The sequence below is a fragment of the Tauraco erythrolophus genome, chromosome 13, assembly GCF_009769465.1.
Source record: "Tauraco erythrolophus isolate bTauEry1 chromosome 13, bTauEry1.pri, whole genome shotgun sequence".
NCBI lineage: Eukaryota > Metazoa > Chordata > Aves > Musophagiformes > Musophagidae > Tauraco > Tauraco erythrolophus.
Window position 1 is genome coordinate 16,897,401 of NC_141477.1, and position 26,438 is coordinate 16,923,838.

General features: G+C 41.2%; 1 protein-coding gene across 1 annotated transcript in view; it reads right to left on the reverse strand.

Moving 5' to 3' along the window:
- Positions 1-296: 296 nt before the first annotated feature.
- The window catches only part of KIAA1210 (KIAA1210 ortholog), a 34,480-nt gene continuing 8,338 nt past the window's right edge, over positions 297-26,438 (reverse strand). The window contains 10 exon segments of the mRNA XM_086619578.1: positions 297-2,448; positions 6,151-6,253; positions 6,944-7,095; positions 7,844-9,442; positions 10,522-10,624; positions 11,724-11,936; positions 15,797-15,862; positions 16,916-17,074; positions 19,602-19,731; positions 24,419-24,587. Of these exon segments, the coding sequence (XP_086475704.1) occupies positions 2,276-2,448; positions 6,151-6,253; positions 6,944-7,095; positions 7,844-9,442; positions 10,522-10,624; positions 11,724-11,936; positions 15,797-15,862; positions 16,916-17,074; positions 19,602-19,731; positions 24,419-24,587 (2,867 nt within the window). The 3' untranslated portion in view covers positions 297-2,275.

The following is a 26,438-nucleotide window of genomic DNA, read 5'->3' on the forward strand; positions in this document are numbered from 1 at the left end:
ACATTGGATGAGTATTTAACAAGGCTTCCTGCGACCGCAAGTGCTAGCCTTCAAGCCAACCCTGTACTGAAGAAGCAATAACTCCAGAACAAAAGGAGAGCCATCAGCTCTCTGGTGATGTTTTAAACTTTTAAATAGCTGGATTTAGAAAAGTCCATTAGTCTGACCAGCTGTGTTGACCAGTCCTGGGCCACACAAAATCATCTCAAAACAAGATCTATGTAGTATATCCATAGAGAGTGTATATTGACCAAAGACCTCTTTTTATTCTTTCCTTAATGAACGAGGGCCTCTGTCACTCTTCTTTTCCCAGGAATTATATTCATCATCACTGGCAACAGCATTTAATTGTAAACCAAATACGGGAATGGAATACAAAAGGGTTTCCTTCAAGACAAGAATTACAAAAACATATATACATACCAAACATAAAAGACAGAAACAATACTAAGATCAAAGGCAAACACAAGGAAGGAGAGATTATGGTATCATTTGCAGTACTTTGGGTGAAGGGTCACAATCCACACTAATAAAAAGAGAAGAGAGTTTGCTGAATATAGAAAAGCACATATTTTACACGGTCAGTAAGCTTGTGATGGGATGGCAGCTGTAAAAAACTTCAGGATTCGAAGCTGAGTGTGTTCATTTACATTATACTCAAAAGTTTCAGAGAAATACAAATGTTTCAGTTCTTTGTAAGAGAAGATATGCTTCCTAAAACAGAGAAAAACAAGTAGTAAAATAGGCATGGATTACCAAGCCAATGTGAAACTCTTACTCTTCCTGGTGTTAGTACAAAATAGGCAGTATCTATAGCTTCAGTGAGCCTACTTGGGTGAGTGAGTTTTCACCTACATTTAAAAAAAAAGAAATCACAGTCTAGCTCCTAATTAACACTGTTTTCAAATTGCAAGAGCTACATATTAAATTCAGGCCGAGACTGGAAGATTAAAGTCTTGCTTAAGCTGATTGGAAACCAAATTTTTTGATTTGCAGTTAATCCTATCAATAGATAATATTTTCCTTAAAAATGCCTACCAACTTTCCAGGTAAAACCTGTCCATCAGCCAAGTCAGCCTTCAAATTTTGCACTGACTATAAACAAAAACTACATAAATGTGCAATGCTGCAAAAAATCAAAAGGACTGTTAAGTGCCACTGCCACTTGAGCCACTAACATCATGTTACAAAGCTTCTTTTTCAAATGTCTGCCTCCTTCAAAGTCAATAGCAAAACTTCTGTCAATTTAAGTGACTGCAAGGCCAGGCCCTGAGAGAATAATCCTTTCCCAGCTGCACATTCTTAGACTGATGCTGAGTTACTGGTTGAAGACTGATGAGGCACAGAGGAAAGCAGATGCCCCTTTTATCGCTAATATCCACACAAACATGGAGATTAGAGTGTCATTTGTTGAAAACAAGATGCCACCTTCTAGGTAGCAAACAGTTCCCATCCCCAACACACTCTTGAAGAGAGACCATTGGCTGAGGAATCTCACAAAAAATAAATCACTATTTGCCATAATTAAAGGACTTTTTTTTTTTCTGGTGGAACACCCCAATTATCCAAGATTTCCAAAGGTATAACAAAAAGCAGAGTATATGCTGGAGTGTGGTGGTTTTCCAGTGCATGGGAGAGAACAGCGTGCGGCTCTGGGCCATTCCAACAGGGCATCAATGAGCAAAGCACAAGACCCACAGTGTTGTGACTTCAAACCACCCAAAAGCCAGAATTACTCCAACTCACAATGCTGTTTAGATCTTATAGCTCTCACAAAACAGATCCATTAACAACCAGAATCAACAACCAGACTGCCCATCCCAGAGCATTAAAGAAAGGAGTGTGATGACATCAATGCCCATGAGTCATGATGCGTCAGAGCCCAGCATTAATCTATTTTATAGCATACATTAATTTCTTAGCCTAAGCCACATTGCACAAAATACTGTATGGTCTGAGGAAACTTTAAAAACATATTTTGCAAGGGAAATGTCTCAAAAGCCTGAAGCATGTCTTCTTAGAGCGTCACTGTCAGATGTGTAAGGATGTAACAAATTGATCAAGTTTTCCTAGTATTTGGTAGTAGGAAATGCTCAGCTTCCCAATACTTCAAATTAAGCCTGCGATGCCATTTCTTTGTTGTGTATTTACATACAACAGTCTGACAAAAAGTTTTAAGGCTCTTATTTCCCAAAAAAATGGTCACAGCAAAGAAGGGATTAAACGGAGTTAACGCAGCTATTGGCAATACAAAGAAGGATCCTCATGTCATTTGCTATTGTACAATCTGAGGCATTTCACTCCACGCTTTGGCTTTCTTCTTGGCCAGGGATAGCCACGGTGGCTCAGCAGGGCTGCATGGTGTCATTGGCAGGTTAGAGGAGTGTCGTGCTTCCTTTTCAACAGCAGGAATCACAGATGCTTCCTGAGCAATAGGTCCAACTTTACCTGCCAACAACAAGATATCCATCACTCATCAGAAGGCTAGAGAGTTAAAAACTCAATTTCTGCCAATAATATTTCCTTCTCTCTAAAGCGATAGTTTTACAGCCCAGAACGTTTGTGACTCAAAAATAAGCCAAAGGAATTGTTAAACTGGATGTTGCCAGCACTCTCTGGTCCAGCTACAACAATGGTGAGCACCAGCTATTGCAACGGAAAAATTGATACTAAGCTGTTACTGAATAATCTGCCCATAAAAGATCTTCTCTTCAGTCCCAACAAGTGCCTCAGCCCTGATAAATGAAGATGTCCTTCAAAATTCTTCAAGCATACAGAGACTATAGCCCCAGGTATTTTTATAATTCATATTCTTGGCTAACGCATTTCTTAATCTTTTCAAACTCTTAATTTCCATGACAGTGCACAGCAAGGAGTTCCACAGTCTTATTCTGCTCTGTGAGTGCAAGAAAACCTAGGAATAAGATTCCTGAGTATGCAGAAAAATGGAAACGAAATGTCTGTAGGGCAAGGATCACTCTAGGCTTGCTGAGGGGTCTGAGGGGTTAAAAGTAACTGGTATATGTTTTTCAACACTGAGAAGTCTTAAAGATTTTTTTTTTTAGCCTTCACTGCCAGCACAAATATTGCTCCAGCAATATTATTAAATACTAGGTAAGGATCAAACCAGTGTTTTATGTTCTTGGACTTGTAAGACAAGAAGGTGGGATTCTGGTGGAGTTATGTGCTCCTCTTCATGCAGCCTAACACAAGCCTGTCATCCTCACAAAGGATGGAGGAATACAGATAACATTCCTTGTGTGGCTTTCAATTACTATTTAGAAAAGTTCTCCTCCATCCATCTTGTTTGAAAATTTTCAAGATTAATGTCTTCAAACAGGCATCCTGGAACGAGGTTGCACAGAATGCAGCTCTGAACAGACACAGCTCTCATTTCTCAAGATACGGTTCGTGAGTCTTTCAACATCGTGCTCTCTCCATCCATCTCAACCCAGGCAGTTCTTCATTTCTGTGTGAAAGTCAAACTGAGAAAATTCAAACTTTTTCTCATGCTTGATTAGTCTGTGTGTGGCATGTGGCAGGCATGAGGAGGCTGCTGTGCTCCAGCACAAGAACAGAGGCCACATGGGGACTTAAGCAATGTACAAGCAGCTTGAACTTGCTTGCACTGAAATCAGTGGAAAATGTCCATCAGCTCCATCAGTCACACTCCTGAGCAAAGCCAAAGAAGTTCCCTATCTCCACTCAGTAGGTCTCTGATTTTTAAAAATCCTGGCTGATTGAAAGTTCTTGCAGGAGGCAAGCTATACTTAGGAATGCTGGAGGAAGTATACTATCCATTGAAAACAGGCTGCAGCTCTACATACACAGGACATTTTTCAGAAGTATCTAAGGTGATGTAGGAATTTAAGTGTTACTGAATTTTCAAAATTTTGGGAGACTTCCTTCTTTGTAATAAGCAAAAGCAAGTCTAAAGCCCTTGGCGTGCTCTCAACAGCACAAGGTAAAAGAAAATCCAAAAACGGTGGCTCATGCCTATTAGAGGGAATACAGACTTTGGGACAAACCTCACCGTGCTTCAGGTGAAGCGGGAGAGAAGAGGCAAGCGAAGTAATCTTCCCCTGGTTGTGACATGGGCTGCCACTCAGCAATAACAAAACAGTCACATTTAGTAAAGTAAGGATCTAATTTCTTGGAATTCTCTTCCAAATCTAACTGATCTTGAGCTGTCCTGGGTCTTGCTGTTGTGTGCAGGATGTATGCATTGCACAAAAAACCTCAATCATCCATCAAGAAAACCACTAACAGCCAACATAAGCCCAAAAGCACAATCTAAATTAATAACTTCTCTGGATATTTAATCTACATCCTTTCCACCAGCAGCACCTTCAAGGAGACAAATTGCTGGCTGTGCTAATGGGAACCAAATCAGAGAGGAGGAGAGTTTACATCTGGGATTCCCGATTTCCTACTCCTGTGCTGACAGAGCTGAACATTTCCTAAACAATACGGCATGGTTTTCTGAGCAGTAGAGGAGTGGTGTTTTCCTTAAACATCAGCACTGGTCAGAGCTCTTTGTGATATTCAAGGAGTGGAAGACTAGAATATGCTTATAAATGCTATCCCTGGAGGGGAGGAAACAGTCATTGAATGTCAGGAAACTAGGCCAATTCTTGGGAAGAGATGATGCAGAAAAACTTGTAATTCTGCTGCAAGGATCACAAGTGGTGTAAGTTCTAGTAAACGAGTAGCAGAGTACTTTGTGGAGTTCTGAATTTTGACTGAAGGGTGCTGCTTCAAGGTTTAGATGATTCAACACATGGAAATCCAGCCAGCCTTTCACAGGAAGACCTGCTAATCTGAGCAAAAATCTCACCCTGTTTACACTTCATCTGTCGCTTTGCACCTAAAATCATAAGACAAAGCTGGCCTGTAACAGAACCTTTTTCAAAAACTATTGTATTTTAATCACACACACACAGTTAGGCTGGCAACTGACATCAGAGCCTCTGTGTTGGTGCACATCCTCGGCTGGTCAGCTACCTGTAGAAAGGGAGAAAACTTATTTTGTAGGACCTGTAGATTCAAACCAGATAACAGCTCTAATAAACAGCTACAACAGGGAGCAGGCACAGAGGTACCCCCTAATATCTCTAATACAATAATTCTGGGTGCTGGCGGATTACAAGGGGAAAGTGGCCACGTCCCTGCACTCTCTCTAGAGAGCATCTCTTACTGACAGTGTCAGCAACAGGAACCTGGAACAGAAAAGCCACTGCTCTGACACAGTGGGGCATTTCTTATCTTCTTAGGCAGTATCTGAAATCAATAGCTTTCAGCTAGCACAGTGTGCTTTTACAGCTGAAGAACTGGCTTATCTATATCTAGCTGGAGCATGTCTCTGAGGTTTGGCACCACACTGAGAAAGCAGGGAGGGATAAGCTGCAGCCCAGCAGTAGCCTTGGGAGAGGTATGTGAGTCACGATGTCTGAGTCACACTCTTCCTCTGCATCTTTCTTACAGAGAATCACAGCCAACAGGGCAGAAGAGGGGCCATCGAGCCTGTGTGTTCACCTGAGGGTGGAACTGATGCTACCTAAATTATTCTTGATACATGTTTGTCTATTAAACATATCCAGCAATGAAAACTGCACACACTCTGTAAGCAACCTAGGCTATTCTGCACTTCACCACTCTTATCGTTAGAAAGTATTTCCTTAAGTCTAAGTTAAACCTCCCCAGTGGATTTTAAGCTCATACAGGCACAAAGACTAGTCTTGTCCTCCGCAGCAAATTGAGTTGTCTTCTCTAGACTAAACAGTTCCACTCCCATCAGCATTTCCTGGCTGACTGGAGGCCTAAAAGACCTGACCTTTTTTGCTGCTCTTTTCTGGACACTCTCCAACTTCAACTGCTGTTCTTTAGTACTGACCTTTGCCAGTAATAAATCATCGTACTGTTTATATGCCATTCCATAAGCTGGCAGGGGAGATAAAAGTTTCTCACTTGCTTTCTCTGCTGAGTGAGCAAGCCAATACACTGACTTATCACAAACTGTAGACTGAACAGGCCTTATATAAAGTGTGCTGGTTATCAAAAATGTAGTTATCGCCCCCCATGACCTGCCACCCACACCACTTACTGTTGCAAACTGTAGCGATTATGTAAAGATGTAAAGAAAGATAATACCTGCTGCAGCAGACACACTCATCTTCATTAGCGTTTTCTTGTCCTGAGAGGTCAAGCTGGAAGGCATAGTCTTCTGTATGTTCTCACTAGCACAGATCCCTTGCTAACAAAAGGAGGAGAGAAGAAAAGAAAACTAAGAAACCAGCTAGCCACTGGTACTCACAAAGCTCACCCTGGCAACATCTCTAAACTTAACTGCAGAAATGCAGCAAAATCCAGACAAGGATGGCTGGGGGACATCCTGAGGGAGGGAGGGAGAAGATGAGAAGGAAGACAGCTGCTACAAATCCAGGGTTACTTCACACACAGACAAGTTATCTTCTCTCTCTTACACACGGGGAATTGAGGAACTTGCCCAAGCTGCACAAGAAACTTGTGCAGGAGTCAGTGGAAGAGCCAATCTTTCAGTACACGGTCTCTAGAGCAGAGCAGCGAATGCAGTCTGTAGGTCACTAACAGTGAGGAAGCTAGTGCAACTCAAAGCAGCTTTGGGCTACGTAAACACATTCTGGGCAACAGGCAAGCTCTAAAAAGGTTCAGGTTTGAGTAATGTAAAGGAAAATATAGAAGGATCCTGCTCTGAAACTAATCACTGTGACAGTATAGTCACACATGCGTTGCTCTCTTGCATCAGCTGTCTGTCTCTGTACATTTTAGAGGCCAGTGATGAAAATCTGTCTTTGAGTAGCACTCACAACATGCCTCCCGTGAAGATGATGTAGAACAGTTTGCAAAAGTACTCGGGCAATCTGGTGCAGGATTCACACCCATGCAACATTACTTGATACTCTACCTCCTCTTGATCCACTTTGGTCAAAGCTTTGTCTTCAGCTTTATGTTCTTTGGCAAGAGGGTGGTCCTGGAAACCCTTTTGTTTTAGTTTTGCCATGGAGATCCAAGCTGGTTCAGAGGAAGCCATTTCCAAATGTGGAGAGGAGACTTTTTCTACAAAAGAAGCATTCTTGAAGTAAAGAAGGGATTTAGGTCAAGTCAGTCTAAAGCTAGTGTTCTGTGTTTAAAATCCTTCAGCATCTGTAATACCCTTTGAACACTGCAGAAGATAAAATTACCCTCCCTGATGATTTTGTCCTTGGCAATAACTGCCTTTCTGTTTATTCTGGAGTTTTTGACCTGACTCTGCTTCCGTTTAAGTCAATGGCAGAACTCCCACTGAGATCATTGTGAACCGGATTTCGCCTTTGAAACAACATCCTTACGTTGCAGATTAAATGAGTATGATAACCATTATTTTTTCATGTAGGCAGTAAAATACAGGCTGCCTTTTCACTTTTTCAATATTTTAAATGAAGTGATTATAGAAAAAAAAAAATAAATCACACCTAATGCAACCCCGAGTTAAAGTTTGAGCTGCTGCAGTCTGGAAAATTAACTACAGTTTTTAAAGTTTTAAAAAGCTGTGTAAAAACTCCCATTATATGTACAAGTAGGTCATACCAGAAATATTTCAGAGGCCCTTAAGCTATTACTGTGTTGTTATTCTTGCTGGAACACACCCCTCATTAAGATAAGCCAAGAATTCTCTTGACTGGCCAAATTATGAAGCCAATTAAATTATGGTGCTGATGAACCCAAGGCTGAATTTGGTTCTCATCCAAAGGATTTTTATCTTTTGTTTGCCACTCTGACAAGGTTATTATGCGACCACTGTTTTATGCAATATAGATAAAAATACCTGAAGGTTTATGACCATTTTGCTTCTTTGCCACTTCTTCTGATCTTGTTTTGGGAGGATTTTTGTCTTCTAGGAGATCTGTTTTTTTAATAAATGATTTTGTGCTGACTGGAAGGCCTGGAGGTTGCTTCCCGGTGCCCACTGATTTGTGATTCTCCTTGACCGAAGCAGAAGAAGCAGTGGGAACAGCTGAGGGGATCAGTTTTGGAGACTCAGCACGGCTTTCATTCTGGTATTTTAGTAAAGACGATGTTCTCCTTAGTCTGACTCCGAAAGGGTTTTCAACATTTTGTGCTTCATGGTCAGCCCACTCCACAGAAGAACGCAAATGCAAATCACCATCCTTACAGTGTCGATCAAACCTATCTGAGTTGGGTTTTGCTGATTCCTGGACAACTACATCAAAACGTGTGTGTTCTTTTATCGTTCCTTCAAACAACTCTGGTCTGATAGGGGATGTTGGGGAACTTCTGGTATAGGAATCTTCCTTTGAATTTGAACCCCCTGAGAGAGATCTTTGCCATGCTGGTGCAATGGTAAATCTGACTGGTTTAGCAGAAGCAGTCTTCAGTGGACTTTTTACATTTTCATCTGAAGATCGGCTGTCTTCCACTGTTTTTGTGTGAGAAGCTGTACTGCTTATCTGATACTCCTTAATGTCATCATCAGAAGAGATATTACTCTTCAAGCCAGCCAAACTTGAAGAGGCAAGACATCCAATGGAAAGTTTTTCAGAAACGTATGATGTGTTGGCCTGTTGACTGCTTTGGTTACCCTTTGAAATGGAAACAGTTTCTGCTTTAGAAGATACTTCCAATTTACTGGGAGGTAACGTGGACCCTGCTTCCAAGGCAGATGCAGCAGTATCTGGGTGCTTTTCCGCATTGCCTTTGGATGACTGAAATTCCATTATTTCCCAAGTTTCTTCGTCATTTCTTGTAACTGAAGTGTTTTGAGGCTTCAGAACAGCCACTGTCTTAATGTCAGAAGACGACTCTGAATCGGCTACTGCAACCTGTGAAGCGCTTGATGCAGTACCCGAGACAGCATGGTTGGAATGATTCTCAGTAGTATCCAAGCAGGCTTCTACTTTGCCAATAAACAGTGGATCCCCCTTTTCCTGGTCTTTGATGCTTGGGTTCACAGAATTTACTGAAGACCTTTGTGCAACATCTGCCAATATATCTATGCCTTTTGTTTCCACGCCATTGCTGAACAAGTCAGCTGCTACTATGTCTGGAAACGTAACAGCTTCTCCTTCGATTTGTTGCAATTTTGGAAGTGCAGATACTTCAGCAGCGGTGTTTTGCTGATGTAATTTCCATTCATCAGCAGACTCCTCTGAACAGTACAACGCTTTCGCACTGTGGTGTTCCTCCAGGTTCACTGGAGAAGGCTCAGGTCTCAAAAGGGGTGCAGCTGCTTTATAGTGATGGTCCATGTCTGGAAGGCATGCATCCTCTTGCAGCAAAGCACAAGAGTCTTCCACCACAAGTGAGGAATCACAAGAGTCACGGACAGCATCAGTGGGACTTTTTACACCTGGCGTCTCCTTAAAACTGCCTCCCTTTGCACAGTGTCCCACCTGGGCTGATAACCCTACATTAAACAGAGGAGAATGTGCACTTAAAGGTTACACTTCAAGCACCATCCGTATCAGTAACTCACTCCAGATAGTGCAGTCATTTAGCATGGGTTCCCCAGGTCTGGCCATCACTGTCTGATAAATAAGGCTGTTAAAAGCATATTTAGAAATGGGCTGTCGAAGTGAGGAGACTAGTAAAGTTTTTAGTTTTAACATACCTAATCCCAAGAATGACTGAAAGTTGTTGTTGCCTGCTTAAGGTGCACCAAATCAGTTGTTGTTTACTTCTTTTCTGTGCGTACTCCTAAGCTGAAAGACTACTAGCCAGATTTACCTAGACATTTCTTTACGTGTGTGTGCTGTCTAGAATGATCTGGAGGATTTTCTGTATTTAAGCACAACCTCTCAGCATCAGGTAGCTCCGCCTCCTGCAGCTCCAGCAGGCTGCTGAACATCTGGATAGCTTAGATGTGTCTGCACACTGTGTAACTCTGATGAGTGATAGCATCTGGTCACGAGTCTGCCCTGACAACAAAATGCCAACATTGCCACTACGCTATAGTATTGTTATCAGCCACTGCATTTGTAATGCAGTGCTGAAGAAAAAAAGTCCTTGGTGCCGTTTTGAGCATAAATTTCATTTGTTTTTACAATTTCCAATTACAATTGTGTTATAACTGGCAATTAGCTGTTATTCAAATTAGAAGGGGGGAGGTGGCAAAGGAAGATCTAGTAAACACGAGCCAATTAAAGTCATCTTACAAACATAACAGATGCAGTGCTGAGGCTATGGCTTTTCAGAGTTTCAAGGAACTTGGATCTCCAGTCAATGAGATATAGCCAAATGTGTACCACAGGTACTTCTGAACATGGTACTTTCACCTCATGCCCTCAAAGTTCATCATCTCAGCACCACTGTGATGAGTGGCATACATGACTTTTTCCATCATAACACTTTAGCAACCAGGATTGGGTTTATGATATAAAACCAAATGATGTCTGGTTTGAAAGGACTTACAATTCAAATAGGTCCTGTCAGCCTTATGCAGAAGAGTTTAAGCACACAAAGTAGCAATACATAAGTCTGCCTTACCTTCCCAATCACTTTTACGCTGGTCACTCCTAAGTAATTCTGTCGAATTTCCCTTCTTCTCTGGAGTTGCGGGAAGATATGCTTCATTTTCCAGCTGTTCCACCTAATGAGGTACAGTAAGATCCTTTAATTAAACAATAATGCACAAAAATTGTATTTCATACACATGCAAGTTTAAGAATACACAAAACATAGACACAAAACTCCGCATCCTGTAATTTGCCAACACAGTGGATGACGTACTATTCCAATTAAGAACCTAGAAATCATTCATGTTTAAAATGTCAAAGGCAGCCCATTAATCTCTTGTGAATCTGAAATATTCTGGGACTGACATATTCTGAATAAACGAGAATGTTTTTAAGATATCACTCGAGCTACTTGGTGGCCTAGAACAGACTGAGCTAAAGACGTTATCATCACTTCTGGTATCTCTGATTGACACTCCACAACCAGCTTTTCTCCTTCAGCACTGTAGCTGTACCAGCTGCAGCACAAAGAATATCCAGCAAAGATGCTGTAGGGCCCAAGTTTCCGAAAAACCTCATTCTGTATTACACTCATCTTGAATTCCTCCCCCTCCCTTTCCCTTTCTCCGGGCAGGGCGCTTCTGACTCCAGGATAGATTTTCATGCATGATTCTCTGATGGAGAGGGGAACACGCAGTACAGAAGAGTTACTTCTTATTTCTGTGACGCTCCAGCTCAACAACCTTTTCTATCTGGTGAACTTCACCTTCACAGTGTGTTTCCCAGAAGCCAGGATGAGAAGCATCTCATCCTAATTTCCCACGTGTAGAGCCACATTCCTTCCTAAAGTCCTTCAGTCTTTCCTTTGCCATACAAAGAATTAAGCTAAAGCTGATCTGAAATTGTAGAAATAGACTTCTTTAAAACTGAAAACCAGCTTTTCAAACAAGAGGAATGTTTTTACACATGGCGTATAACCCACAACTTTTTTGGCTAAAAAATGAGAAGTTAAAGTTGGAGTTTTTCTCAGCTTCCATGATATTGAAGTTTTCTGAGTATTTTTTGTTGACTTGGTGGAAAATAGGTGGTTTGCCTTCTTCCAATGGAAGAATAAAAAATGTAAAGGAATGTGGATATGAAAGAAAAAAATGAAAAAAAAAACATTAAAAATAATAATTAAAAATTCATATCTCTTTCCTTCCATGCAGTGATTCTTTTCCAGAAAACACTTACCTGGGGGGTTTGCTGATTCTTGTTGGTAAAGCCTTTCTGTTTCCGGGGGTTTATGGCAATCCTGTGCCTGGCTGCTGAGGTGTCCAGGCAGCCAAGGGGACTGGCAGGGATGGTGAAGTCAACGGGAAAGAAGCTGCTGCCTCGTGAGCCAAGGGCCCCCGGAGTGGTGGAGGATGAAGGACTAATGGGCCTGGAGGAAGCTCCAGAAGGTATCTGTAAAGAACAAACACAGCCCTATAGGTTTTGCTTGGCTTCCCCACAGCTCTGAAACAATTCCTTCACTAGCTCATTCCATTTCAGGAGCCTGAAACTGCTGTATTTTTGGACATAAATCCTCACTTTAAAATGCATCCTAATGTCATCTCTGCATAGAAATTACTCAATTCTGTGTGTCCAGCTGTATGTCATAAAAAAGTGAGAAATATCTGTGTCTCCCTTTCCTATAGTAAGAGCCTCAGCTTGTCCCCTTCCCAGTTCTTATTTGAAAAACCATTTGCAATATATATATGCACCAGTAGGAGACACTGGTGCAGTTTTTATAGCTGCCTTTTCATCCCAATAATGCGGCACATTGCAGGAAGATGTTATTAAAAAGCCACAAAAGTAACAAGGATGCTTGCTCCTCATTATCTCTATTTCTAAGAAAGTTACTATAGCCACTTCACTCTTTTAAAATCCACTCTCCTAGGAAAATCAAATGCTTCTTTCCAACAGGTATCGCAGAACCATCTTCCAGACAGTGATGTGGACCTCACCCTCACAGCAATGCTGCTTTGGGGAACTAACCAGCAGCAACCTTAGATAGTGCTATCAAAATAAAGTGTTTACAGAAGCATTTGTAGAGAAACCCCTAAACATGTAGTTTGACTGGTTTTGTTACTGTTTTGAAATGTAGACCAGACTTTCTGGAACATTTGCAAAATTTCACAAACATGCCAAACAAGCTTCATTCAGTATAACATACCCGCTATTTTGGCTTTGGACGTAAAGCTGGGTTAAACACAGTCATTTAACTGTGTTTGGCACCACTCAGGTTTTAGGGTTTTATGCTTAGGCTATAACACAGCATTTAAAACATACATGCTGATGAAGTTTTGAAGATAATGAAAGCATCTTCCCATCTGATCTAGAAAAACTGTCTTTGCGTTTAAGGTAGCTACAATTAATATCCTCATTCTCCATTGAATTTTTTTAGTTCCTAGATCTGAAATAAATGACAACAGAATGTATTATGACAAGTACTGACTCTTCTCATTAAAAACTTACACATTGTGAAAGAAAGAAGAACACTGCTAGTAAATAAGCTAACCATTCTTAGAATTCTACAAGATTAATGATAAACCCATAAGGATCACTAGAACTTACAAAAACAGTAACGTTGTTACTCAGTTCTACATACAAGTTGTTCTGCCTTTCAATAATAAAATGACAGTTGTGCTTATTTAATATAAGAACATCTGAAGCTAGTATCTCAGCTACTGCTGTACATAAACAGCAAATTCCCTACTCCACTGAGTAGTATGTCAGTTGACACGTCAGTAGCATGACAGTTGGTATTCTCTCTCAAAGACAGTGGAGTAGACACGGGATTTCCCCATCAGTGTCGAAGTGTAAACTGAGTTTGGTGTTTGTTGGTTATTGCACAGTTACAGGAGCCTGCACAGGGAGAACGTGGCAGCTAGGAGGCCCGTTTCCTAAAGAGTGTTTATGCCAAAGCACTGTCCTCAGCACCCTAAGCTGAGACCCTGTTTTGCTTTTAATCAGTCCGGGTTGAGGATGCCAACAAGGAAGTCAGATTTCCGTAAAGGCTATCTGGCAAAGGCAGGGTAATGCTGGTTAATGTTTCTGTGAAGTCACTTGCTGCTCGCTTTGAGCAATAGCCTCATGGTTAGCTTTAGATTAGTCAGAAAGTGGGTATTTATAAACGTGGAAGGCTCTGAGAAGTTACACGGGTGACACATCAGGGTTTCACACAGATGTGACAGCAGCATGAAGCTCTTGGAAAACCCAGTGAAGCAGCACAGGGCAAAGAAATGAACTATCACCTGCAGCAAGATCAATACAATAGTAAAATGTAAAGCACTACTGTGTAACTTCAGATTGTCTAGGAGCAAATCCACTTTTTCTTTTACTAAATATAAAACACTGTTAAATGGAATAACTGGTGTAGATTTCTAGTGCTTTTCACAATTCTCCGCATATTTGGGATGAGGTTATTTAGTTTAACAAGTTGTGTTCTGGTAGTTCAAATCCTAGTATTAAATAAATAGTTTTATTAAATAAATAAATAAGATTCAAAAGCTACTGAAAAAAAAAACGATTATTATTCAGGAAAAGGTTTTTTATTTTAGATAAACATATTGGCAAGATTTCTGCTAAGTCAAACTGTGGTCTAAGAAAAATATTTGGGTAAAGGAACATACATGGTTCTGCAGAGAAGCTAGCCAGATTCCTAGTGAGTTGGGGAGAAAAAGGAAGAGCCTTGAAGTGAGGAATTCTGTGCAATATAGAAGAGAGAAAAAAAAACTTCTCCAATCCCTGTCTGTCTTTCTCATAGGAGGTGAGGTTGTAAAACTGAAAGAGCTTAAAGACTTTAGAATTGGATAGATAAAGGCTTTTTTTGCAATGTAAGGAATGTAAGCCTGTATGCAGGCTTACAAAATGGAGCATTTTAGTCATAAAATGGGAGATGAGTTAATAAAATGCACATTGAAATAATGACAAAATATATACAAGAAGTTATTCAAAATAACAACAATCCAAGTTACCTAGATCACTTGGGCCTCTAGAGTTGCGTGACTAGTAGTCCACTACAAGGGTGAGACATTTCTTTATCTTTCTATCCCTAAAGCAAAAGGTCTAGGAATGACTGAGCAGGAGAGTATCTGATCTCAACCATGGACAGGAAAGTTGAGTTGGTCTTACCCAAAAGTTGCTCTTTCCCTTTGAGAAGGCTGGCCAGAGTGAAGGGAAAGCTTCCTTAGCAGTGGGGTTGGTACTGTTTGACCCTCAAGATGAAGAGGGCCTTAAGCAGCCAGAGCAACATCAGGAAGGAATCTTCTAGGTACCCCATTACCTCTCCTCTACTTGTGGGCTATTCTAAGTTTCACAAAGGGTTAAACTGTGTTCTCCCTGGTGAGCTTCTCAAACAGGTATTCTGTATGGAAGACTGCAAAGCTTGGGCAAAAGTGGCCCATAGCTGTTCTGGATCCAGAAATATTCTCCTTCTCAGCTAAACGGCAGATTACTTCACTTATACAATTGTAAAGGCTAACCCATGGATGGAATCAGCCATGTTGGAGTGGTGGCTGCCTTTGTTACTGGCATTTGAAGACTCCATTGGCATAACTGTGGTCTGACTGGTCTTTCAGACATTATACTAATGCTAGAGAAAGGTAGTAGAAGCAAACCTTGCAGGCCTGCCTTGAAAGCATGAGATGGGCAGGAACTCAACTCAGCTTCAAGCAGCCGGAACAGTCAAGGTGAAGGTCCTCCAGGCTCCTCTCCAAAAATATGACCTCTGTAAATTTTTCTGAGCTGGTCAAGGAACAGACTGTATTGGTCTGACAGCAGAACCTGCTGCTGGTCACTTATCATCCATTCCTGTGGAATACCTGGCATCAGAAAGGGCTGATCCTGCAATTATTTTCCACGATAAGAGAGATGCAGGGCATTGCTCACAAGCCACTGCTGACGGGCAAGTGTTATTAAGCTATTACTGCTGTTTAGTATTGGGGCCCTGGGACATGGAAGCAGAATTGAAGTGCTTTGCCTTTTCCAATTATCTGTTGTGTAACTTTTCAGGTTCATACTGTGTCACAGAGCTGACTGTTCTGATCACACAAATCACTTACCAGTAGATTTCTGCCTCTCTTTATTTGGTTGTTATTCAAAACTCTGTGAGAGGTGCATTTTCAGTATCATTTGTATCATTTTGGACTGTTCATTAATTGTTTGCTAGGATACATTGTACCCAGAACAGATTAAAAATAAAAGATTGTTGTACTGGCTTCATACAGACACCACACATGCCGTCTCAGGAAAGTTTATTAGCAGGAAAAGTAGCTATTTACCTGTTCATCTTCACTGTCTGTCCCGCCTAAACTCAAAGAGCTATGACGCTGAACAGGGTTGGAGGACTGTGGGATAAAATAAGGAAGAGGGTAAGTCAAGGGAAGTGTCACATTGAATTATCTGGGACTGGATATCCAGTGCTAATTATGAGAAAACACAAGAGGAAAGATAAAGGAATGGTCACCGAGTCCCTGCCTCACAGAGTAGGTTTCACTTGTTTGTTGGGGATCAATCATAAAATAGGGGAGCTTTACCTTGCTATGAGATATGCTGTGAAGGTTGATCACGAGGCAATACATTTTATAAAATTATTTTGGCTTATTGTTTTAAGAGTTTCAAATTTACAAATGCTCACATTCTCACTCAAGTCCAAAACCATGCACCTGCAGTGAGAAGGCAATTCCTAAGAAAGAAGATAACCCAAATCCCCTCTGAGTTCCATCAGGATCTGTTCTCCTTAGATTCAGAATTGTCACTTTCCTGTCAATTCACCTAATAGTGCCCTGGTTTTGAGCTATTTCATTCCAAAACCAGTAATTGTTTAAGATTCTCTTGCAGTCCTCATTATTTTTGCTTTCCTCACTAGCTTTAAAACACTCAAAAACTCTTCCCCTTTCATAGGTGCAGGAAACAGCCAATCTCTCCAGACCTTTGAAGCTGGAAGACATGGGAAATTTGTTTGTGCAGTGTGAGTATCTCAGCTTGTTCTCAGACTGGAAGTGGAACAGTCACAGTAGCACAACATTCACCCGTGAATAATTCACGTCTTATGCTTTCTGTCATACAGACCTGCCAGGAGAGACTGCCTTGCCCAAAGGCACTGAGAGTTGTCATATCAACTGAATTTCTCTCCTCTTTCCCTAACGATATGGGTCACAACCGCCCCAGCATAGATCTACATAAAAGCATAGAAAATTGTACCCAGAAGGAGTATATGTAAGGCCACTTCCTAGGTATCCCTCACAGTGACAAGTTCACAATCCACCTGGGTCATTTGTTCTAGTTCTGACCAGTCTGTACCATCAGATTTTATCACAAGCCAGCAAAAAGGTCTTCTTCTCCAAGCAGATTTTATCTTTTCTGTACAGATGGTCACTAAAGTGACAAAATGATTATACCTTGCTTGGTGAATCTGTCAGAACTTCGTGAAGGGTTGAAATTTCAGGAGGGCTTCTAGGTAAACCATCATCTTCAGAAACAGCACCTGCGTCTTCCAGTTTCTTTCCAGTTATAACAAGAGGAGGTGATCCAAGTCTGATGTTCTGCTGCAACTGAAGCTGTGGTTGGAAAGAAATTTAGAATATAGACTTTCAATGACATTATTTATAGGGGACATTTTGGATGCTTTTACCCCAGTTGCTCCCATTAGGCATGCAGAATCTCTTAGTTAACAGAAATACTTGAAAAACAGACCATTTACAGAAAACAGCCATTAATAAAATTTTATTTAGTTGCATTCATCAAGGACTCAGCTTTAGAGTCCTTTTGGCTTTGGTACAAAATTAAAATCAAAATCAGTTTTATTCAGTAAGTTACCAGAGACAGAAATTTCACCATTCTAGAAAATTAAGAGCAGTTTAACTTAGTCGAAATTTAAAACTTTAAAAAGTCCAGATTTAAGTATTCTTTAAATAATTACATGTATCCAGATGTCCCAAAGAGTCACACACACAAAGCATGGTCAGTCAGCAGTTCCCAATCCCAGGTTTATGTGGACAGCTTTCCCTTGAAAAGCCCTTCCAAAATCGAGAGCTTGTTACCACCCTCTCCCACACAAGAACAAGTTGAGTCTCACTTTTTACACAAAGACAATTTAATTCAATTTCTGGTCCACTCTAATGAATTGCTGGTTAATTTTGCCCAGCATCACATTCTGGTCCTGTCTACAGTAAGAATGATAACGGCAGCCAGGAACAACTTTGTTTGTAAAGGAGTATGGGGACTCTTTTCCAAGATTGCACAAAAGAATGCTCTGGCAAACCCCAACCCTAGAAAAATAAAACAAAGTCTGCAACCTCACAAGCAGCCAGATGTTCCCTCAAACTAAAAAAGTTCAGATCTCAGGAAACACCATTACTAAAACTCTTGGCTTAAGTCTGTCGGCTATGTCAAAGCTGGAATAGAAACAAGGTCGGAACAGAAACTTTGTCCGTCAACTAAAAACATCTCAGCTGAAAATTCCCAAGATAAACATGCAGAGTGTTTTTTCTGTTTCTTTGCTTATTAAACCATACTGGGAAATTCTAGGCCTAATTCTGTGCTCTTCCGCAAACTATGCATTCATTGATATCTGTAAAATAGATATAAACAACTGTCATTTTTATTCAGCAAGATTCACCTGGAATGTAATTCCTACAGATCTAACAGCCACACAGGGTAGCACAATGTCACCCTTTCATCCACCAGTCTCCCAGTTCAAACAGCTTTCTTGCCCACTTACCCACAACAATCAAAGAAGTGTCACCAATACGGTCTGTAAAAGCAGGACTGATGACAAACTGCACCAAGATTGCAAGATATGGACAAAACAAGACACAAAACATACCTGTGCACTTCACAGGACAGAAAACACACAAAGCCAATTTCGCTTTTCCCTCGTTTCACAACTTCCCATCTTTGATTTATTAAACTTATTACATGCAGACAGCAAAGCGTTGTGGGGGAAACTCTGAATTTACAGTCTGTCTGCTACCAGTAGAAGTTAATTTACATTGCTAAGAAATAACAGCTTTTACTAGTGCTTGGCTTTTATTCTGACAAGAGCCAAGCTCACAGAAAAAGGCTGTCGTTCACGGCTATAAAAATAGTGCTGGCAGTATTACATTACCATGCAGGATGATGGATGGATGAAGAGAGGGCACAGTGGACTGGAGACAGCATGAAAAGAGCTTTTTTTTCCCCAACAAAGTTTTGTCATATACAAACACGATTTATCCTGCTACTCCTATTGTTGTACAAAAAACACCCTGAATTGCAGCTTAGTCTATTTTGCAGTCTAATGGAGGAACAAGTCCCTCTGTGCATCTTTTAATACTTAACATGTGATGCAATTGTGCTTTGCAACATGAAGCTCACACTGAGCAAAGGAAGAATTTCAATGGCCTTTGGCTGCCTTACCAATGGTTTGTTTTCAGTCTCTGGAAAAATCTTAAACTTTTATCTCAGTGCTCTGAGCTGGGCAGTTATTTAAATGCAATTAATATAACAGTTGATAAGGGAGCTGTCGAGGAGGGTTCAGTATGTGCCTTGGAAGAAGGATATGACCTAGCAGAATACAGTACCCTTTGCTGGCAGAGATCGGAAGAATAACGATATAAATAAAGCTGTCACTAAGAATGCTCTGACATATCCATCATCCCACACACTTACACAGCTGCTGGTGCTAGCATGTGCAGTGAAAACATCATAGCCACAATTGCCAAAAAGAATAATATATAAGTAATAAATAAACAATAACAGTGTAAGGGACATGCTACAGTATAAATCAATGGCCTTAACTCAAAAGCAGTAGTTATAAAGAATGAAAATCCCATTGTAAGAGGACATGCTCATTAAGGAAATTTTCCAAGATTCCATGAACTGGACTCATGTCACTTGCACACTATGAGACCTGGGCAAGGCTGAAAGTACCAGGACTGCTCAAAGATGCAGATTCCAAGAGGTAGAATAGATCCAAAAGTAGTAAATCCAGCTTTGGACACTTGAGGCAACAAAGTCTTAAGGCACACAGCAGAGGAATCAAGCCATTTCCTAGGAGACAGCTAATACAAAGCAGCACCATGAATGAACGGAAGATGTTCTCACCTGCAAAGTTTTCACTCTTCCGGGTATGTTTTCCTGAGACAACATGTCACCTGCCACATTTCCTGGTGCAGATTCAAAAATGAAGACGCTGTCATGGGACAAGGCTTTGTTTCCCATGCTTCCTTTGGGCCTGGGAAGGAAGGAAGAGTGATCAATGCACTGGGTACAGCCCTCCAACACTTCCCTGCACTACTTCATCAGGGCGGAGGGATCATGAAGAGCCCAGTGTGGGATGGATCTCACTTAACTTCAGATTTCTGCATGTTAGCTATCTAATGTAGTCACTGTTAGCTCCTTTTATACTTAGAAGGGAGGAAGAAACACTTCTTAGGATGCTGATTGAATGCAGGTGTCTCTTTTCAGATGTACTCAGAGTCTATACTGAACACACAGGTCAGTCTCTGTGGACTAGAGAGGCAGCCCAGGGTGATTAGGTCAGATGCTGAGATTTAATTGGATGCATGCCACCCTGAGAGATGTCTACAACACAGAACAGGGCAACAGGAGTCCCCTGCCCTCCTTTGGAAGGAATGTGCCAAGCATGAAACATTCAGGATACAACCTTAGCAGCCTGGTGTGTGTCATACTTGCCCAAGATTGTGGATTGTTTTTCCCTTTCTTGCGAATCTGGGCAGAAAATGTGATTTCTCTACATTAACAAACTCTATCCAAATCCTCTCAAGTCCAGCAATAAAAACAGTTCTGTTCACCTGTACCATGAACCTTGCCAGATCCCAAGTGTATTAAAAGATTTACACAAGACAAGTGTCCATGGCCACAGTTACATGCCTATCCACGGCCAAGTTAAAGTACTCAGGTAAGATATTCCTACTCTGCTGCTGTGCTCACTGAGCGTTCAGCTCAGTGAAGCGCTGATGGGTTCCCACAACAGCTGCTGAGTTGTAATCAACTGAGTTTGATTGGGGTTGGGCTATTATGTTGTGCAGGGTAAATTTGGCACTTGGGTGGCACAACAAGGAAGGCTTCAAATCTTTTATTCACCAAGTTCCACCAGCATAGGCAGGCACTGTCTGTACCTTACTCTGTCCAAAAGATCACAAGCATGGCATCGACCAGGATTTCATTCTAGCACTTAACTGGAAAACAACAGAGAATACTCTCACGTTATTGGCTGCCAGTCTTGTAGCCCACAAGTTACAAGGATTCCTTGGCTCAGCTGCTGTGCAGGCAATGCTCATTGACTCTGAGAGTTTGACTCTGGGTAACAGGGGATGATTAGGAACAGAACTCTGACAAGGAAAATCCAGTAAGTATACATTCTTCTACAAGGAAATCAAATAGAAGAGGTCTCTGCTATTTGCCTAATCCCAGATTCTCTCTTTATTTAGAAGAAAGCCCTGAAAGACTACGAACTTTCATAAAGTAAATACACCATGTAAAAAAAACCCAAACAAATTACTCTTTTTCCTCCTGCATCTCCTTTCTTTATGTCTCCGGAGACAACATCTCCTTTGTCTGCTTGACTAACCCTCCTGTGGCCCCAAAGTGTAGTCAATCAGAATACACAGCTATGCCAAGTCTCACAGTAGGGCAAAATAATTTTGCTCTATGTTGATGTTGTGTCAAAGACAATCTGAACTCTTTCTCTCACAGCATAGGTCAGAGTTCGTGCTTCCTCCCACTACATGTAATAGTTAATGTCTGTGTTAGTTTATAGCACAGCAGTTCTACACACAAGTAAGGCACTTGTCTTATTTCATCGTTACATCTTTTTGTGAGTTTGATTTGAGAGTCCTTTTCAGCACGAAAGACACTCCAAATGGGCAAGACATAATTTTACTGCATTCAGAAAGACAGTGTCATGCAACTTTTACGTACTCTAATGTATATTCATTATTAGTTGGCATATTTTATTTACTGCAAAGAATACATGTGCATTGGAATGTATTAACCTTTTTAATTGGGGATTTCCTCACTTCCTTTACTTGGAATTCTTTAGCCATAAGAGCTGAGGTTTCCTCGCTCTTGAGACGGCTAGTACCGGATCTGTTTCTTTCCTTCTCTCTCTGCATATGTACCATATGTGCTTGCAAGGGAATTACTGTATTTTATTCTGGCAGTCACAAAAAGAGCATTAGATTTAATATAGAATTACCTGCAGCTTTAGTACAGATGAGTCTCTTATGCGCAAATATACATTCATGTGTAATTCCAGGCAGCATATTTATATTTGCTCTGAAGCTAAAGATGCTCTGTTAGCTAAACCCCCAGATGTTTTAGTCACTGCATCTCCAGACTGATTTCCCTATACAACTGCTCAATTCATTCATGTGTAGAGACATGGGAGCTGCTGTGACTGAGGAAATGATGGGACTCTACAGCCAGCAATAAAGCTCCTCCTAGATTCATCATGGCCTGTGCTATCTTCCACTTCTTACTGCTGCAACCCCACTCCTTTTGTTAGTATTTAAGGCAGGGGAAGAAAGGTGACACAATTCCTTCAGGCAGCCGCTCCCTCAAAAACAACTGCAGCCTGCCAAATGAGTGAGTGTTCATTACAGAGACCAATTTTACATATTGTCCCAGCAGTTTTTCCTGTTCAAAGCTTTTTAACTGGAATAAGTCTATTTGGGACTCGATTTTCCTCTATGTAAGGTCTTTTATCCTTTTGGTGATACACTCAAGAAGTCATCCATGGTACGTGCTTTAACTTTGCCACCAATGTTTTTCCTTTTCTATCCAAAACTCATGCCTCTCAGAAGATACAGTGGAACATAATGTTCTCTTCCCCTTCAGAGATGCCAAATCCCATTGATTCCCTACAGCCCCTTCACACCTGGGCATGCCTTTGGTGGGGGATGCCTTTGGCTGTTACAAGAAGCATTTGGCACATTTAGGGGTTTGGTCTCTGGTTAGTATTCAGAAAAGTTAAATTTTAAAAAGATTACATGGTTAAAAAAAAAAAAAAGAAAAACAGTGTTTCTGCCTCAAGAACAAACAAACAGCAGCATTGTTCTAAGATTGGTTTTGATATTCTGCATGCCAGAAATTGCAAACCTCAGGGCTCTGCTATAAACCCTTTACAAGTTGTATTTCCACTGGCTTTCAGGATCAGATTTTCCAAAGGATTATGTTGTTCAGTCTCTATAGGTACTTACAAAGCACGCTTATGCCATGCAGGACATGACAGGGTTTTCAGGTAGCACAAACATATCCTTTAATTTTTTCGGATAGTCTATCTAATCCTATCTCTGAGAGAAAAAACAGAAGGGTTTTACTCATTTCCTGGTCTCTGATCTTGCAAAACAGTTCGCAGTCACTGGAGGACAGTGTTGAGGTAAACAGCAATTGGACTTGAAGTACTTGGTTAATACCAAGAGAAAGGGTTTGCACCCACACTGCCTCTGGAGCAGACAGCTGGTTTTAAGCCAGATCCCTCCTATGGGCTGACGGGGTAAGCTCAGCTGTTCCTAAGCTTTTTGGACTGGGTTAGCTTAGTCAGTGTAATTTTTGGACTGGGTTAGATTAGTCAGTCTAATTTCCCCTTTACCCCAGGGGACTGGTTGTGTGGTCACTTACTCTGTTGCTGTAACGCTAACAAAAAAAAAAAAGATATTATTGTTTCATTCCCAGATCATTTCCATGATGCAGTTGCATAAACACAACAGAGAGAGTGGGGAAAGGTGGGACAAGGAGGAACAAGCACCCATGAGTAAGTAATATCTATAGGCTGTTCCACCAGAAGAAACACAGTGTCCAGCTCCACCAAATGTCTTATTTGATGATACAAAGCATTTGGCAGAAATGCTGATTTCAACTTGTCTCACTCCAGTCTGCTATTCCTGCCCTCTGCCAGTGTCATGCCTGTCCAACGTCCCCTCCAACAAAACACCGCAAAGCATAGGATGTGGCCAGTGTTTTGTCACGCTTTGTTAGTCTGCAGCTCCACAACCCAAGGCCCAGGGTAACCCAAAGAGAGACCTGGCTGAGCAGCTAGCAGGGGAGTATGAGGAGGGTGGGGAGTTGGAAGACAGGCAAATTACAGGTTTCCAGATGCCAATCCATAACACCCCTGGCGAGAGACGTAACCACGTTCAGAGGGTTGTCTTACCCCAGATTCAGTCAGAGATGTGCAATGGAAGTGCTGTGTAGCTTGATGGTCTAAGGTTATCAGTGAAGCAGCGTTAGCAGTGCAAGCTAATAGCTTGTATTACACTAACCGAAAAAAAAGAACCAGTTTTTGAACTAACATCATTCAGGGATCTGAAAATTGCTCTGGACACACCTTAAGGACTTGCAACTTCACTCACGTGCACAGCCCTTCAGGGGTAGCTGACACAAAACTAGAGGCCTTCAGTTGTTATCTATACCGAAACAGCTATGCAAGAAATTTAAAGCAGCGATCTCATGCTGATAATACACCAAAAATACATCTTTCCCTTTACCCTAGCCATGACAGACGGCACCATTTATGCTAAAAACCAGCAACTCAACTTCACACATATTCTCTGTACTAGCACTACTCAACCATTACCATCTCGTGAAGTTGCTGCTGATCAGACCTTCCAGGACAGATTTCAAACACTAAAACCAACCTAAACAACCTGGGCTGTCTGCAGTTCTAGACTAAGAGGTTGGATCACCCCTGTCCCTGGCTGCCCTCCCCCTCCTCTCCAGGCTGGCTTTTGAAGCACTAGCAAAGAAAGAGGAAATTCTTGGAATTCCTTCATCAGCATTAGGGCTTGTTTTGCACAAACTTGGACAGAGGTTGCTCCTAAGAGGCCAACTTATGCTTTCATCCTACTGCCGTGAGAGGTCCGCTTTTATTTATTTATTTTCCTTCCCCGCCAGCTTACCCAGCCTCCTTCGGTGAATGAAGTGCAGTAGTGTCGAGCACAGAGATGCTGACATCGCTGCTGGACTGGCTAGGTTTTAAATTACTCTCCCCCCTGGGAGGTGGAGGCTCTTTCCTTTTCTTCTTGGCAAAGAAGTTCTTGAAAGTCTGAAATTTGGATTTTTTCTTTCCTGCAACATGACAAAAATGAAAATGTATGGAAGTTGGAGGTGTTGCTTAGCTTAGAGAACGTTATCTTTTAAATTCTGGAGGAAGTCTCAAAGCTAGAGCAGCCCATTCAGTTTTAGTCAGCTCCTGCGTAAATAATTCAGTGCTGGAGTGGAGTGAAAGGTGAAGCTGCAGTTGTTACATTTGCTGCTTATAAAGCAACGCTGGCATTAAGCTGACAATAATTGTACCTACTTAGGTTCCAGTTTATGAAAAACACACCTTATAGAGAGAATGTATCTACCTACAACTGAACAGTGATCATGCCAATCATACTTAATATAGTTTCAATTAAAAAAAATGTCATGTCTTTACTATTATTGTTCTTAGCTCAGTTTAGTTCTGCATTTTCTAATCAGTGCTGTAAAGAGACAACGCTTGAAGAATACTCAACATTTGGCAAAAAGATTGAAACCAGCAGAAGAATTTATAAGCTCTAAAACCAAAATATCTGTTTCCACATTAAACCAGTGCCCCAAAATACAATCAACGACTCCTTCAAGGACAATGAAGCAAACTTAAATTAAGACACTGCCCTGCAGGACATGAAACCCCCAGACATAGCAGCCCTAAGAACACAATTAGAAAATCGTTAATCAGATTTCATTTTTTCCATTGTTCAAATGAAAATACAAAAAGAAAAAAAATAAGCCATATGAAACATCACTAACTTTTTTCATTGTTAATAACTTAAGATACTATAGTATTTATATTTTCTTTCAGCACACAAGTGCTGCATTTTGTCACTGACCCTTACAATGTGAGGTCAGTTTGGAGTGGTTTGGGCCAAACTACTGAACTAAGACCCCTGTGATTGACTTAAATACATATGCAGAGCAATAACATCACTGCATATCTGAGCCAAATTCATTGTTCAATCAATACTTTGCAGCAGTTGGCATAATAAATGCCCACAGCTGGAGGATTCCTTCATAAGCAAGGCATTATTTCAACACAATTATTGTCTTCTCCCAGCAATGATTTAGTCGGCGATGCTCTGTCTCAACGTGTGCCCTGTACGTGTAGGGACCTCTGCCAATGCTCCTTATCTGGGCTGAAACTGTGCCACCACACAGCTGCATCAGACAGTAGCCACTCTGAGAAATAAACAATGATACTGAGATCTACTCACCCTGTCTCCTCCCTGCTCTCAAGACCAGTGCCAGCAGCACACATCAGGACATACGAGGACACTAACACTGTCTGGCACGGACGGATGAAATGGCTGCCGCTCTGCAGAGCGGTAACACCCAGGGAAGACTTGCACATTGCTTTTCAAGTGACTTGGGCTGTCACTGAGACCAAATTGTCTTTCAAACCATGTAGAGCAAAACTATCAGTGGAGTCCCACTCGTCTAAATAATCATGATACATGGTGCTCCTCTGGATGGTTTATCAGTGGAAGTCTCTCACAGGGCTCAATGAGTTTCATGCTGCAGCCATAGCAAGAATTGGTAGGAGAAGACAGGTCATATAGCAACTGGAAGACTGTAGTGCCTCCCAAAAAAACCAAGCATGTTAAGTGTCCTTTAGAGAGTCTTTAGAAATGTCTTCCTACCATTACTGTCATTCATATCAGCGATTAGACAACATATATGGTATTTTCTCAGGAAACTTCTCAAAGCTGAGTTGGTTTATTTTACATGAGCAAAGCTAAAGATTAAAAAGTTTAATGAAAGCAGTGCCCCAAAATTATCAGTCCAGCAATGTCTGTTAACACAGTCCAATGACTCAAAGAACAGAATGGCAGACTTTGCTACATGCAGAGAGCTCTGCAACTTCAAGGCAGTCTAAATGAAAAACAAGGACATTGT